General features: G+C 39.5%; 1 protein-coding gene across 1 annotated transcript in view; it reads left to right on the top strand.

The window, feature by feature from the left end:
- SMC4 (structural maintenance of chromosomes 4) overlaps window positions 1-13131 on the top strand; it is a gene marked incomplete in the record, with an annotated part of 1657727 nt that overhangs the window by 1047070 nt on the left and 597526 nt on the right. Inside the window, 1 exon segment of the mRNA XM_044070462.1 lies at window positions 8298-8450. Within this exon segment, the coding sequence (XP_043926397.1) occupies window positions 8298-8450 (153 nt within the window).

Below are 13131 nucleotides of genomic sequence, written 5' to 3'. Positions count from 1 at the left end.
AATACCACCCAATCACCGGGATCAGGCAACTGTTGAGATCAAGAGGTTGCTTTTAAAGAGTCATCCTGTCTGTCCCAGCAGACCAGATAAGATCCGGAACTTACTCCAGGTTCTTTTTAGTACCAAAACGAACCAGAGACTGGAGGCCAATATTGGACTTCAGCAGGTTAAATGAATCAGTGAATGACAAGTTTCTGATGGTAACTCTGCAGTCGATTCTCCTGTTAGGGAAAGACTATTGGAAAAGACTATTGGATGTGCTCTGTAGATCTCCAAGACGCCTACTAGCGTAAAAAAATGAACAAGGCGTCCAAGAGCCACCTATGCTTCTGACTGGAAGCCAGTCAGTTTCGTGCTCTGCCCTTTGGTCTCACCACAGCTCCCAGGGTGTTCAAATGCAAGGCAGTAGTGACAGCTCACCTGAGACGTCAAGGATTCCAGGTGTTTCTGTATTTGGATGACTGTCTCATGTCCGCCCCCACCATGCATCTACTCCAAAACAGACATGCCACTATTCAACTTTGTGCTCAGTTAGGGCTCTCCATCAATTGGGAAAAATCTGCATTATTGCCCTCAATCTGATTTCTGTAGGCACAGGGGTAGACGCAGTGAACATGACAGTCAGTCTCCCCGCCGACAGGGCACAAAACTTAATCTTTCAAATTCAACGTCTTCCGTTGTGGAAGGTCAAAGCATAGTGGGTTCTTCAGCTCTTCGGGACTATGGCTTCCAGCATCCTATTATACCATTAGCCAGGTTGCACATGAGAATTCTGTGGTGGCTTCTGTCTTCCCAGTGGTCCTTCCAATATCTCCCGCTGAGTTATCCTATCCTGCTGATGGAATCATGCAAGAAGGACCTTCTTTGGTGGATAGCCCCCAACCAGTTGATCATCGGCGCCCCCTTTGTTCATGCCCAACCCATTGCCCCCTGTGACCATGGATGCCTCCCAGACCGGTTGGGGGGGGCATTATCTTGGCAGGACTTTCAAAGGCACATGGCAAGAACACGAGGCTCACCTGCATATCGGTGTTCTGGAGATGAGGGTGGTGCCCCTGGCGTTGGAAGCACTTCAAGTCCTCCTTCCTCTCGAGACTATTGCGATAAAATCAGATAGCATGTCGGTAGTTTGGTACATCAACAAACAGGGTGGTACCAGATCTTACCCACTCTGTTGAGAGGCCATGCAAGTTTGGGAATGGGTGATTTCTTCCCAGCTTTCTCTGGATGCAACCCACATTCCAGGGACGACCAACGTGATAGCTGACAAGCTCAGCCAGGCGATCCCTACTGCCTCATTAGTGGTCTCTAAAGCAGGAAACAGCGGAACAGATTTTCTGCAAATGAGGACAGCCGTGCTGCGACCTCTTTGCCAGCCCAGTCAATACCAAATACAGCAGCTATTTTTCCCTCATTCCCCCTCCGGGTGAGACGCCCAGAGATGCTCTGGCTCATGATTGGCCCTAAGGGCTTCTGTATGCTTTTCCTCCATTTCCTCTCATTTCCAAAGTGAATTCAGAAAGCCAGTCAGCTGGAAAGCAAGTTGATCCTCATTGTTCCTTTCTGGCCTAGTCAGGTCTGGTTCCCTTTTCTCTAGCTTCTTCTGAACGATCCTTGGATCCTGGACCCAGCTCCAGATCTGTTGACTCACATGTCAGGCTCACTACATCCCTCAATCCACGCTGTCAGGTTGACACTGTGGCTGCTCCAGTTCCATCCCTAGTCAGGCTTCATGATGCATCATCCTCAGTATCACATATTTTTATGTCCTCCCATAAACCTTCACTTAAGAGGCTGTACAGCAGTAAATGGAAAAGATTTTCTATTTGGACACAGAAAATGAATGTAGATCCCTACACTGCTTCTATCCCTGTGATTTTGGAATTTCTATCTGAGCTTTTTCAACAAGGAGCTGCTGCCGCCACCGAGTCCAGTTGGCGATTTCTCATTTTCACTTAGGGTTTTCAGATAATTTAATGTCTCATAAGCTATGCAAGACCTTTTTGAAAGGAATCGCTCTCGAGACCACCACTGCAAGAACCTGTGGCTTCTTGGGATTTAAATTGTGTTGTCCAACCTGCCTTCTTTATCATTTGAACCTTCACTCTCATCCTCATTGAAATTTTGTCTTGGAAGACTTTGTTTTTGGTAGCTATTACGTCAGCTAGATGGGTATCGGAGCTACAAGCCTCGTCTGATAAGCAGCCTTATTTGATCTTTCACAAGGACAGGGTGTCACTGCGTACTAATCCCTCCTTTGTCCCCAAAGTTTGTTCCCCTGCTACCTTAAATCAATCCATAGAACTACCAGTTTTCTTCTCTAATCACTGTAATGCAGCTGAATACCGTTTTCATCCGCTGGACGTTCATAGATAACTACATTTTTATTTACAGCAGACCAAGAAATTTAGGAAATCTGATGACTATTCATTTCCTTTTCTGACCCCAGATTGGGCTTACTAGTTTCTAAAGTGACACTAACTGGGTTTCCAGTTGCATAGCCTTTATATACAGTTCGGGAGGCAGACCTTTACCCTGCAGGATCAAGGCTCATTCTACCAGGTTGCTGTCTACCTCTGCAACCTTTCAAGCCAGGGTACCACTTGATAATATTTGTGCAGCAGCTACGTGGGCTAACCCTCACACGTTTATTACACATTACAAATTGGATTTAGCTTCCAGGTGTAGAGCATCCTTCAGTTCCACGGTGCTTAGGAGTATTTTCCAATGAGCCACCCAAGAATAAGGCACTAGGGACGCTGTCCTATATGTAAAAATGAAGGTGAGATTGGACTACACAACATGAAGTAAGTACTCACCATTATGTTCCATGTTGGTAGTCCATCTCACCCTGCATATTTACCAACCTGCCCTCCTGCCCCCATCCTTGAAGATCTGGAGATGTTTGGTTATCTTTGGTTGGAGACCCTATAGTATTGGTTTGTCTGTTATGGGTTTTTTTTCTTCTAGTGAGCAGCAAACAAGATCGGGGGTTTGTACTGGTGCATTATAGGATACCTGCTTGGCCACGAGCCAACCAGAAGTCTTCGAGCTTGAAAATCGGCCGAGTCGGAGCTGAGGATTGACTTCTCACCCATATGTAAAAATGAAGGGTGAGATGGACTGCCAACATGGAACGTTATGATGAGTACATAACTTCTTTTTGTAACGCATTTTCAGTGATTGTTTTTAATGTGATAAAGATACTAAAGTAAACAAGTCATTTTTTAAAAGAATTGTAAGCATTACAACGTAAGAAAAAAAGGCTGGACTAAAGCATGTTTTTCAGAAGGCTGTGTTCTTGGGATGGGTGTGGGGTATTATGAATATAAAGTTGAGATTGTTTTCCTTTCCCTTTTTGCATAAGTTAATATCTGGATTAATGCCTTTGCCTTACTCTAAGTCCACTGTGAATATACGTAATGAATAGGTTTTCTATGGCAAATTTTCAGTGTGAGTTGAGAAGTATGCAGCTGAGGGCAGCTGTACCTTCTGGTGCGTCTCCATGGAAACGAGCTGATTACAGGTAAAGACAAATCCTGAAACATCTGGACATTGCTGGTAGAAACATAACATTAAAAGGTACAAGGGCAAGCAGCTTAGTATATATTTTGAAATTATTGGAAAAGAATAAGTAAGGGCAGCTTTTCTGAAATTTTCAATGCATTTGTAAGAACAAGGTATAATTATATTTAAAGATAGTGCACTTGTTTACGGCGGCAAGTTCATGTTTTTTGAAAGCATACATGTTTTTCTTATCTGGGAGGGGGAATAAAGATAAGACAAGAACAGACAGTTAATGTAAATAGGGGCATGGGCTATAACCTGCACGTAATTTAAGTAATGCCTGTGGATACAGCTGTTTGGGATAATTGTTCTATCAGGTGGATTAAACTTTGTTTTTTCGAAGGTGCACAAAACTTTGTTATAAGTTAATAGGTTGAGTTTTCTGGGGGGGGTGTACTTTTTTGTACATTTTCATTAGAACAGTCTTTTAAAGTCTGACTTGGGTTCAAATAGAGATGCAAAAAAACTATATAAAGGATCAACCTGCCAAGCATTAGTGGGCGCAAGTAACACAAAACCTGGAAATAGATATTAAAAAGCATTTGTATGTAATTGGTGGGAATAATTTTATTGTAATGGCTACTCTAGCCTTATTTTAGAAAAAGTATGGCCTCACAGGTATAGACAAAAATGTAAGAGTATTGAATTATGTTGCAGATTGAAAATAGTAATATTACAGGAGACTCATTTGGAAATATGTGAACATGTGAATTTGATTAAGGATTCCAGGATGCCTATTCAGCAAAATAGGGACAACAGGAAAGGGAAGTACTTAGACTAACTGCTAGAGGAGCTTCAGTAACAATAGAAAAGGGGGAAGATAATGGCAGATTAGTGGTAGTGTGATGATGGTGGCAAGGAAGGATTCTGCTGGTGTGCATTGTACCTAAAACTGCTATTATGGAACTTAAAAGATATCTGCTTTCAACAGGGAATATTACCTACAGGTGTGAACTGGAACTTGATTTGCAACAGTGTAGATGTATCTGAGGAACCTAGAAGGGAAAATACAGTGATGGCCAAACTTTAAAGAAATTACTGAAAATATGTGGTATTTAGGATTTGAATTCAGTAGTATGGCATCTAAGAGAATTTGGACCATAACTGGGCCAGGCTAGACTAGACAGAAATTGTATTTTACAGGAAAATGTGCTTTTTTAATTGAATTGCTTAATGAAGCAAGCAATGCTTGCACTTCCCTGTGTACCTGTTAAAAAGAGAGGAATGTAAGAAATGTGTAGTAGAAGTTATTTGAGAGTTATTACAGAAGATAGCTTCTAAAGAGTGGAATAAAATGAAGTGGGGCTTAAAAGTAGGGGAGAAGTAAAAGAAAAAGTTTAAGTAACGAATAAATTAGAGGAGCTGACAAAGGTTAAGTATTGAAGAATAAGGAGAGTCTCACAGAACAAGAAGCACAACTGCAAAGTATTAAAGAGAAGATAAGGGAGTACCTGGATAAAATGCACGAGTTCAGAAATGGTGCTGTTAAGCAACTTTTTTTTGTTAACTCCAGAGTACATAAACTTTTAACACAATGACTTGGGCAACAGGAAATAGAAAAGGTTGTTGCCAAACATAGGGAGCCTATAACAAGAAATATAACCGGAGATCCTGTAGAGGTATGTTATGTTTTGTAATTTTTATGAAAATTTGTATGAAGTATAGAAATGTTTACGGAAGACTCAAGCATTCAAAGGTAACGGGTACAACAGGCTCAACAGAGGAGATCAGATAGAAATGGTGATATACATAATCAATCTGCAGGAAGGTATGTGAGCCAGTATTATACCTGTGGAATTTGGAAGTTTGGAGGGAAGGAAGTGAAAAAGATCTGAAGGTTTTGTTTAACAGTATTTTAAAAGGAGGGGGAAGCACTGACTATGTTTTAAGAAAGCTGTGGTGGTTGTAATATCTGCAGACTGTAAAGACCCATCAGATCCAGCTTCAGATAGGCCCATTTTAGTTTTAAGCCATGCTTATAAGCTGTTTCTATATTATAGCTGAAAGAATGGCATAGGTGTTTCCAAAATTGGTAGAGATGGATCAGTGTGGTTTAATGGAGTAGAGACAAATATTTAACATTACTAGAACAATGATCCAGAGGGAAGCAGAATGTAAGTAAACACTTTGTTGATGGGTCTTGATGTTGAGGAAGCACTCAACAGAATAAACTGATTTTTGAGTAGTACAGTGGAAGCATTTACATTCCCTGGTAAAGTGAGGTTATTTAGGATGATATGAGGAATTGGAGGCAAAAATTAAAGTGGGGAGGGTTCCACTCTAACAAGTTGGCATCTAGGAGCACCAGTTAGGGCGCATTGTACCATTGCATCAGCCATGTTGTCACCCTAGACTTTAGGCATTGCAAATTGGACATCTAGTCTGAGTGGAGTAAGCTTTCCACTGCCCTTCTAGAGAGGCCCATTAAAATTATTTCCTAAAAGATTTCTTTTACTTGCTGTAATACTACCCTTTGGGCAAAAACTACTGCTGCATTGGTGAGATTTGAGTCTTGACTGAGTCTAAGATTGACAGTGTTGATGGTATTCTCTACACACTTCATGAGACAAGCAGATCTGAGCACTTTACTGCCAAAAAGAATTTACTAATGGAATGTGCATCTACTCCTTTTTTTGCCATATTTGCCAAGGAAAAGCTGTGCTCCTGGAGAACATTTGCAAAATCTCGAGTCAGATAGGGTCGTAAATCTGTCTTTGCTAAATCCAGTGTGTACATGGTATTACAGTAGTGGACTACTCCAACATATGCTGATGAGATGCTTGCTCAAGTTTACTTCCTTTTTGTCAGCAAACTATCCTTGGTATGTCACCTGTACTCTTTGTTTTAAGTGCTGTCCATATACAGGCTACATATGTCGTGTTAGATGCTGCTTGTATCTTTTGCAGGTATATGATAACATGATATAAGTAGTGTAGATGTGTTCAGTAGCTGTTGACAAAACGGTAGCCCCCCGAGCCAAGCATGTTTTCTTAGTGAGGTGCATATCTGTTAATGCCGAAACCGGTCTCCTACCTTCTTTGCATCTCTGCAGACAAAATCTTTCAGATTATTTCTTCCAGGGTATTTCATTGTTTCACAAGGCTTGAAAAGGTAGTTGTACATTGTTGAAAATTTCACAGCCAGAAGACCAGAGATTTAAAAAAAGGCCTTCATTTGAATTAACAGTTAAGTGAAGTGTCGTCTTGCTCCATAGCCACACCTTTTTCTAATACTTAATGCAGCTGGAAAGTAGTTAGTTTTGTTTGATTTTAAGCAGCTAATATAGCTAACCACAGTCAAATTCCTACTGTTAAAAAGGATGTACTTTCCCAACTACTTCAGAACTGCAAAGAATGTAATTGTAGCATTGTAAATGTGCTTACTCTGCATAGTTTTTTCTCCTCTGTTGCCAATTTGTTATATGTGCCTGTCATTTTTCACATTAATCTAGTCTACTTAAACACACATTTGGAATGTTCCCCTGTTCATGTTTTAAGTTATTAGAATGTATGTATACATACATTGTAAATGTATTTGGACAGTACAGAAATAGATGCCTTAAGGCTTGGATCAAGACAAAGCATCTCTGGACTAGTTCAGTTCCACTTAAGTTACCAGAATGGTCTAGTGAGATTAGTGCTGTGTTAATAGATAAAATACTTTGCCAAATGTGATGTTTAAATGAGCTTGCATACCTGCCTTGTATAAAGTTTTTAGTTACTAGTTATTTTGTATAGGGGATGATACTGAAACTCTCAAGTACAAAAACAAGTTTTTACAGGCAGGTTAGGGTATTTATTAGGTGAACCCATCCCTCTTACTGACATTTAGTGTTAAACTAACTCTTGAAATTTGATGATTGTAATGCCTATAAAAGAAGCTTTAATATCCTTTGTAGATATTGTTTTCAGCTTAGCTAAATGGTATGATGTAGTCACCAACTAGTTTTTTAGCTAGGCTTTTGAGCATTTATATGTGCAAGAGGAAAAATTCCCTTTCAACTTAAAGCACATATAGGTATTGGAAGAAAATGTTAAGCATATTTATGTATTTTACTGTGATATACTTTGGACAGGGCGAAATGATGTCAGAGGTGTAAGTGGAACAAAAGCTGGAAGAACTGTAATAAAATGAGTGGAGGTAGTGTAATCCCTTTCCTCTAATTTTATTTTTCCGGAATCACTTCATGTAGCTTTCCTACGAGTGGTTAGCTTATTTCGTCAATGGCCAACACCCACACACGCGCACGCACATACAGATAGAGGTATAGAGAGGGTATAGGTATGTAGTAATTTGACTTGTGGGAAGGTGTAGCAGTTGTATTTAGACTAGGCAGTTTATTTTTGGGGGTATTTTCTGTCCTTTTTTTTGTCTAATTCTTTTGGTAGCGCTTTCTTGAGCAAGAATATTTTGTCTGATAAGTGGGCTTCATAGTGAGAATTTTGCCTGAAACTAGTTGGATTTACATGGAGTGTATGAGTTGACTGCTACGTTCTGTTTATAATCAAGAACGTTAACAGAAAACGCACTTCTCTGGGCTTATCCTTTACATTGGGGGGGGGGGGGGTGTTGACCTAAGATATATCCTGCACTTAGAAGTGAAGTGGAGTTTGCAAAAATTACGACTGCCCTTAATGTTAACAAGTACTGATAAATTTTTGCTGTGTGATTTGATGATTTTTGGAATTGCACATAATTTGAAAGTCTAATGCTTTTTTTAATACTTTCAGATTGAAAGAATGGATTCACAGCTGCAGACTGATATGGAAACAGCTGTGAAATATCGAGAAAAGAAAGCAGAATTGGAAGAAAAAGTAGCTAAGCTTCGCCGATCACTTCGTGAAATGAAAAATACCTTAGAAAAGTATTCTGCAAGTATCCAGGTATTGTGCATTGTTTTGATATCTTTGACTGTTGCATTCTAGTAAAACAAAAGTCTTAGTCCAGTGTGAGTCCACTGTGTTCTGCATTTTCTTAATGATTCATCTGCACTGCTATATCAAACAACTGAAAACGTGCCCTGGCTGTCTGTCCCTTTTTTTTTTCCCCTAAATCCTTCAGGAGCCTACAGGGAAAGATCCTCATTCATTGAGGGGAGGGGTAATTTTTCTTCAGGGAACAATATGTTAGTGAAGTTCCGAGTTCAGTTTAACTTTTCATCATATTTTTGGTTCTTTCAATGATGCAATATTTTTCCCCTCAGAGCCTGGGCATTTTGGACCTCTTTTATATAAAATACTTTTTTCTCTTCTGTCGTGGGTATTAGAGAGCATAATTAAGCTCGTTCTCTTCAGGTGATGTTGCTGTCTGAAAATGACAGACGAGCATTTTTTCTTGGTAACAAATTACTTACCTTGCGTGATCCAGTGCACCTGCTTTAGCAGAAGCAGCCAGTCGCTGATCGTCAGGCTTTCCTCCAAGCTCAGACTCCTTAAATGCTGTGAGGTTCACTGTCTTCTCTAGACCTGGTTTGTATGATTTGCATCAGGTGGTGATACCTCAGCTTGTTTACTCTTTAGCTTTACTTTTGATATTTTTCAAAACTAGTATGTGTAGGAATTTTTAGGTGGATTTTCTTTCTTGGTTGTCAGATTTTTCATCATCTTAGTGCTGTGTTAACTTTCTGTCAATTGTGCAAACATTATTTGTGTGTTAGTTTCTGATTGGAATGTTGCATTTTGTAATGGGCAAGTTTTTGATTACTTACAAGTTTATCGAATGAGATTTTGAACCCTCAACAACCACTAAGACTACATACTCTGTGTACCTAAAGGTAGATGACTTGTACACAGATTGTGAAATTTGCAAGGACTTGGGACCATCACACTATATGAACACAAGAGTAAACTTAATCTGAGATTTTCTGCCCTTGGAAAGCAAAAGAAAGGAAGAGGAGGAGGATTTTAAAGGTTGTCAACACCAGAAAGATGAGGTAAAATGATTAGGCAGAGACCCCCTTTTTCAAAAATTGCCACAATTAAACCTTCCTGTTTATAGGACATTTCAGTCTTGATAAGCTAAGTCACACCATTTAGTCTATTCCAGTTTAGAAGCATCTGTAATTCACTGAGCCAGCCCCACGGAGGAGACTTGATAGCTTCTCATCAGAGCAGGAAACGTATAACTTGAGTCTGGACTCTCTTCAGCAATGTCTTTGAGGTAGACTGTATGGAACCCTTCACTTTATTTGGATTAGGACAGGGTAATGAATTCCTTAAATCCTGAACTGAGCTTTGTATCTTTACTGTTCTGTTGCCGTCGTGGCTGTCCACACCACTTGTGTTCTTCCTTCCTTCATGTTTTTGCAGCAGGAGTGTTGGAACTAAATGTATCTGAAGTCCACATGAGCAGCAGTGGTCCTCCTTCTGTGGCACTGATTCCTTTAGTACCTGTGACCTTTGCAGAAAACCATTTAGCATGAAATTGACGTTGTTTCACTACTGGCACTAATCTCCTCTGCCATTTATGGTAACTCTGACACTGAAACTAGCCTCTGCACTGGGTATAACTTTGACAACACGGACTCTAAACTTCCTGTATTTTGACATTTGCCATGGTTTAGGACAGCTTCAGTAATGACTGCTTTGAATTTTAACAGCCAAGTTCTGGTCTGCTCCAGAGAGGTATTTTCTACTTCCTCTGACACCTCTCATTTTGAGATTGCATCCGCCTCCTTACAGGAGACTGCACTGAAAAGCCTTTATAGAATCAGACTGTTAAGGGTAAACTTCTCTTCTGAATGCTTAGACATGTCCCCTGTAAAGGGACAAATCCCAGTGTTGAAAATTTGGGTCTATGTTAAAACTGACATAAACAACACCCACTTTAACTACGTCATGGTTATTCCAACACCCACTTTAACTACGTCATGGTTATTCCAACCCACAGTGTCAATTTACTCTGGATATCCTGTAAATCAGCAGTTTCCAGTCTCCTTTTAGTTCCCTGTGTGAACTACAGTTTGGCTATGCGTTCCAATTAGATTTAAAATGCACTTGAAAGTTTACTACTTTTATTCTGCCCTTTTCTGTATCATCATTTCCTCTCCTATGAAATGCTGCCATTACCAACTTCTAAATTACAAGTTTCTTTCACTGTGGATCCTGAGTGGCCCGTTGCTGTTTTTTTTTTTCTGCCGATATTGCCTGTAACACGTTTTATTACATAAATGGGTATCTCTTGTAAGTTAAACATTGTTTTTTTTTTTTTTTTTTTTTTTTTTTACCAAACAGGTAAAATGAATGATAACACAGAACACATGCTAACAAAGAAGCAGCGATCTGCTACAGTCACAAAATCACTGCCTTGCTTCTGTGCACTATTGCCATGACAGCGCTTGTGATTCAAACCAGGGTGAGAGGCAATGACTTGTGAATGTATCTAATCTTGTAAAAATTAAGTCTGAAGCATTGTTCAGCAAGTTACTTTACTGATTTGCATGTAGTGTTTCTAACTTCTTATGCTACACAATTTCAGACAAAGCCAAGAATATTGACGTGACAAAAGGTCCAAACTCTCGGTCAGTTTTTAAGCAATAGTCCAGTTCACTTAACTGTTAAAACACTGGGTTGCATCAACTTGCTCTTTATGAACAAGATATGTGAAACTCTTGTCATCTGGCACAATACCACAAAAAAAAAAAAAAAAAAAAAAAAATCAAACATTTAAGGAGGGCAAATGTTAAAAATGAAGATGCAAAAAGCTGATAGGAAGAACAGTTTTAATTAATTGCCGTTACTGCAACCGCATATTACGAGATCATGTTAACTTCACTTCTTTAATAGACCAGACGCTCCATTCCTAGCATCAGCCGATGTGATGAACCATGCTTATTTATTGTTTTCCCATTTTTTTTATATAGTAAAACAAATCGAAGCATGATTGGCACAAGGCAACTGCTCTGTTCGTTTTATATCTAATCAATGAAACAAATGTAAGCCCAGATCGTTGCTAGGCCAATTTAAAATATGGGGCTAGAGAATCCTGCCATGTTAATTAATGTTACTTATTTATTTTAATTTCTGTTAACTCCAGATCCAGAAGTGAACTGAGGTATTACAAATGGCTACTTGGCTGCATGATGGCAATAACAGTATATACAGAAGGCAGAAACTGTTGCAGAGGAGTCCAGACCATACCTCTCAACTGTCCCAATGTTCAGAAAATGTCCAGACTTTTGTTTCATATTTTTGGTCTGTTCCTTATAAAATGTGTGGTTTTCTGGATTTGTATGGCAAATCACTAAGGACTGAATTCCATAAATAATGACAGGCATTTTAGTTTCCGTCTTCATATCCTTCAAAAAATGTGTGGTAACATAAAACCTTTTATTATAGAAACTTTCTAAATTTGTAATGATATTTAAAATTTGTCCCTGTTTTTAAGGCTTTGTGCCCCCATGATTTTTGTCTTTGTCCAGATTTTTTGCACTAAGAAGTTGAGATACAGCCCAGATTCATTGCACTAAGAAGTTAAGAGCTATAGTAGACGTGTCCAACCTGTGGCCCACAGAGCTCTTCTGTGCGGCCCTCTACCTCTTAACTCAACATCGATGTATGCATGCCCCAAAACACTTTTTTCTTGTGTTTTTCGCGCCCGTGACCTGTAACTCTAACATTGGTGTGCAGATGCGCCAAAGCATCCTTCTAGTTTTTATTTTTTTTGTGCCAAAGAAGGGTCTATGTGTTCGCACCATTATTTTGTGTCAAAGAATCAGTGTGTGTGTGTGTTCTCACTGGAGAGAGACTCGTGTATGGATTTGCCGCCATTGCCTTTGAAAGGGACAGCACTTAATCTGTGTTAATAGGTAAGTATGGAGTGTGGGTGTGGTGGGTGGGTGGGGTGTGACAGAGATGCATGCAAAAAGAGGCCAACTATGATCAGTCTAACTACTGAACACAAACAAGTTACCTCACAAATATATCCTACATTAAATTGCAGCTTTCCTGACGGAGAGTGTTGTATTGAATATGAAGTCATACCTCTCAACTGTATGGATTTTCAAAGAATGTCTGGACTTTTGCCTCATCTTCCAATTTGTGTCTTTTGCTTAGGAAATAAAAGTATTCATCCAAGGTAATGCAGTTCCAGGGAATAAGAATGAGACAGCAGCCTAGGGTTAATGGGTCAGTAGTGGATTGACTTTGTGGGACTGTAGCATATAAAGTTTATTTATTTATTTATTTATTTTTTTTGACAAAAAAGCACCCAGTACAGTTTTAGGAGGGGTTCTAAGCAGTGGTAGATTGGACAATAGTAAGCATATCTTTGGTGGATCATCAATACTGGCAAATCAGGTGGGCACAATGTCATTTTTTTAAATGTTGGGGGTTTTGGTGTGTGTGTTTGTGTTGGGAGTGCTGCAACAGTAGATGATTATTAAAGAAAGAGACTTGCAAACTGTGGAGAATGTTTCTTTGTTTCAAAACCTGATACGTGGGTACTAGGCATGCCAAAAGTAGATTTTTTTAAGACATAGCTACAGTGGAGGGATATTTAAATTTAATGGACAATGTTAGCAGTATGTGGTCCTGTAGGGATCTGGGGGATGGCAAGTCTACCACT

This window comes from Protopterus annectens, chromosome 4.part1, assembly GCF_019279795.1.
Source record: "Protopterus annectens isolate FY-2018-M chromosome 4.part1, PAN1.0, whole genome shotgun sequence".
Classification (NCBI taxonomy): Eukaryota; Metazoa; Chordata; order Ceratodontiformes; family Protopteridae; genus Protopterus; species Protopterus annectens.
This window is presented reverse-complemented; position numbering and strand designations above follow the sequence as displayed.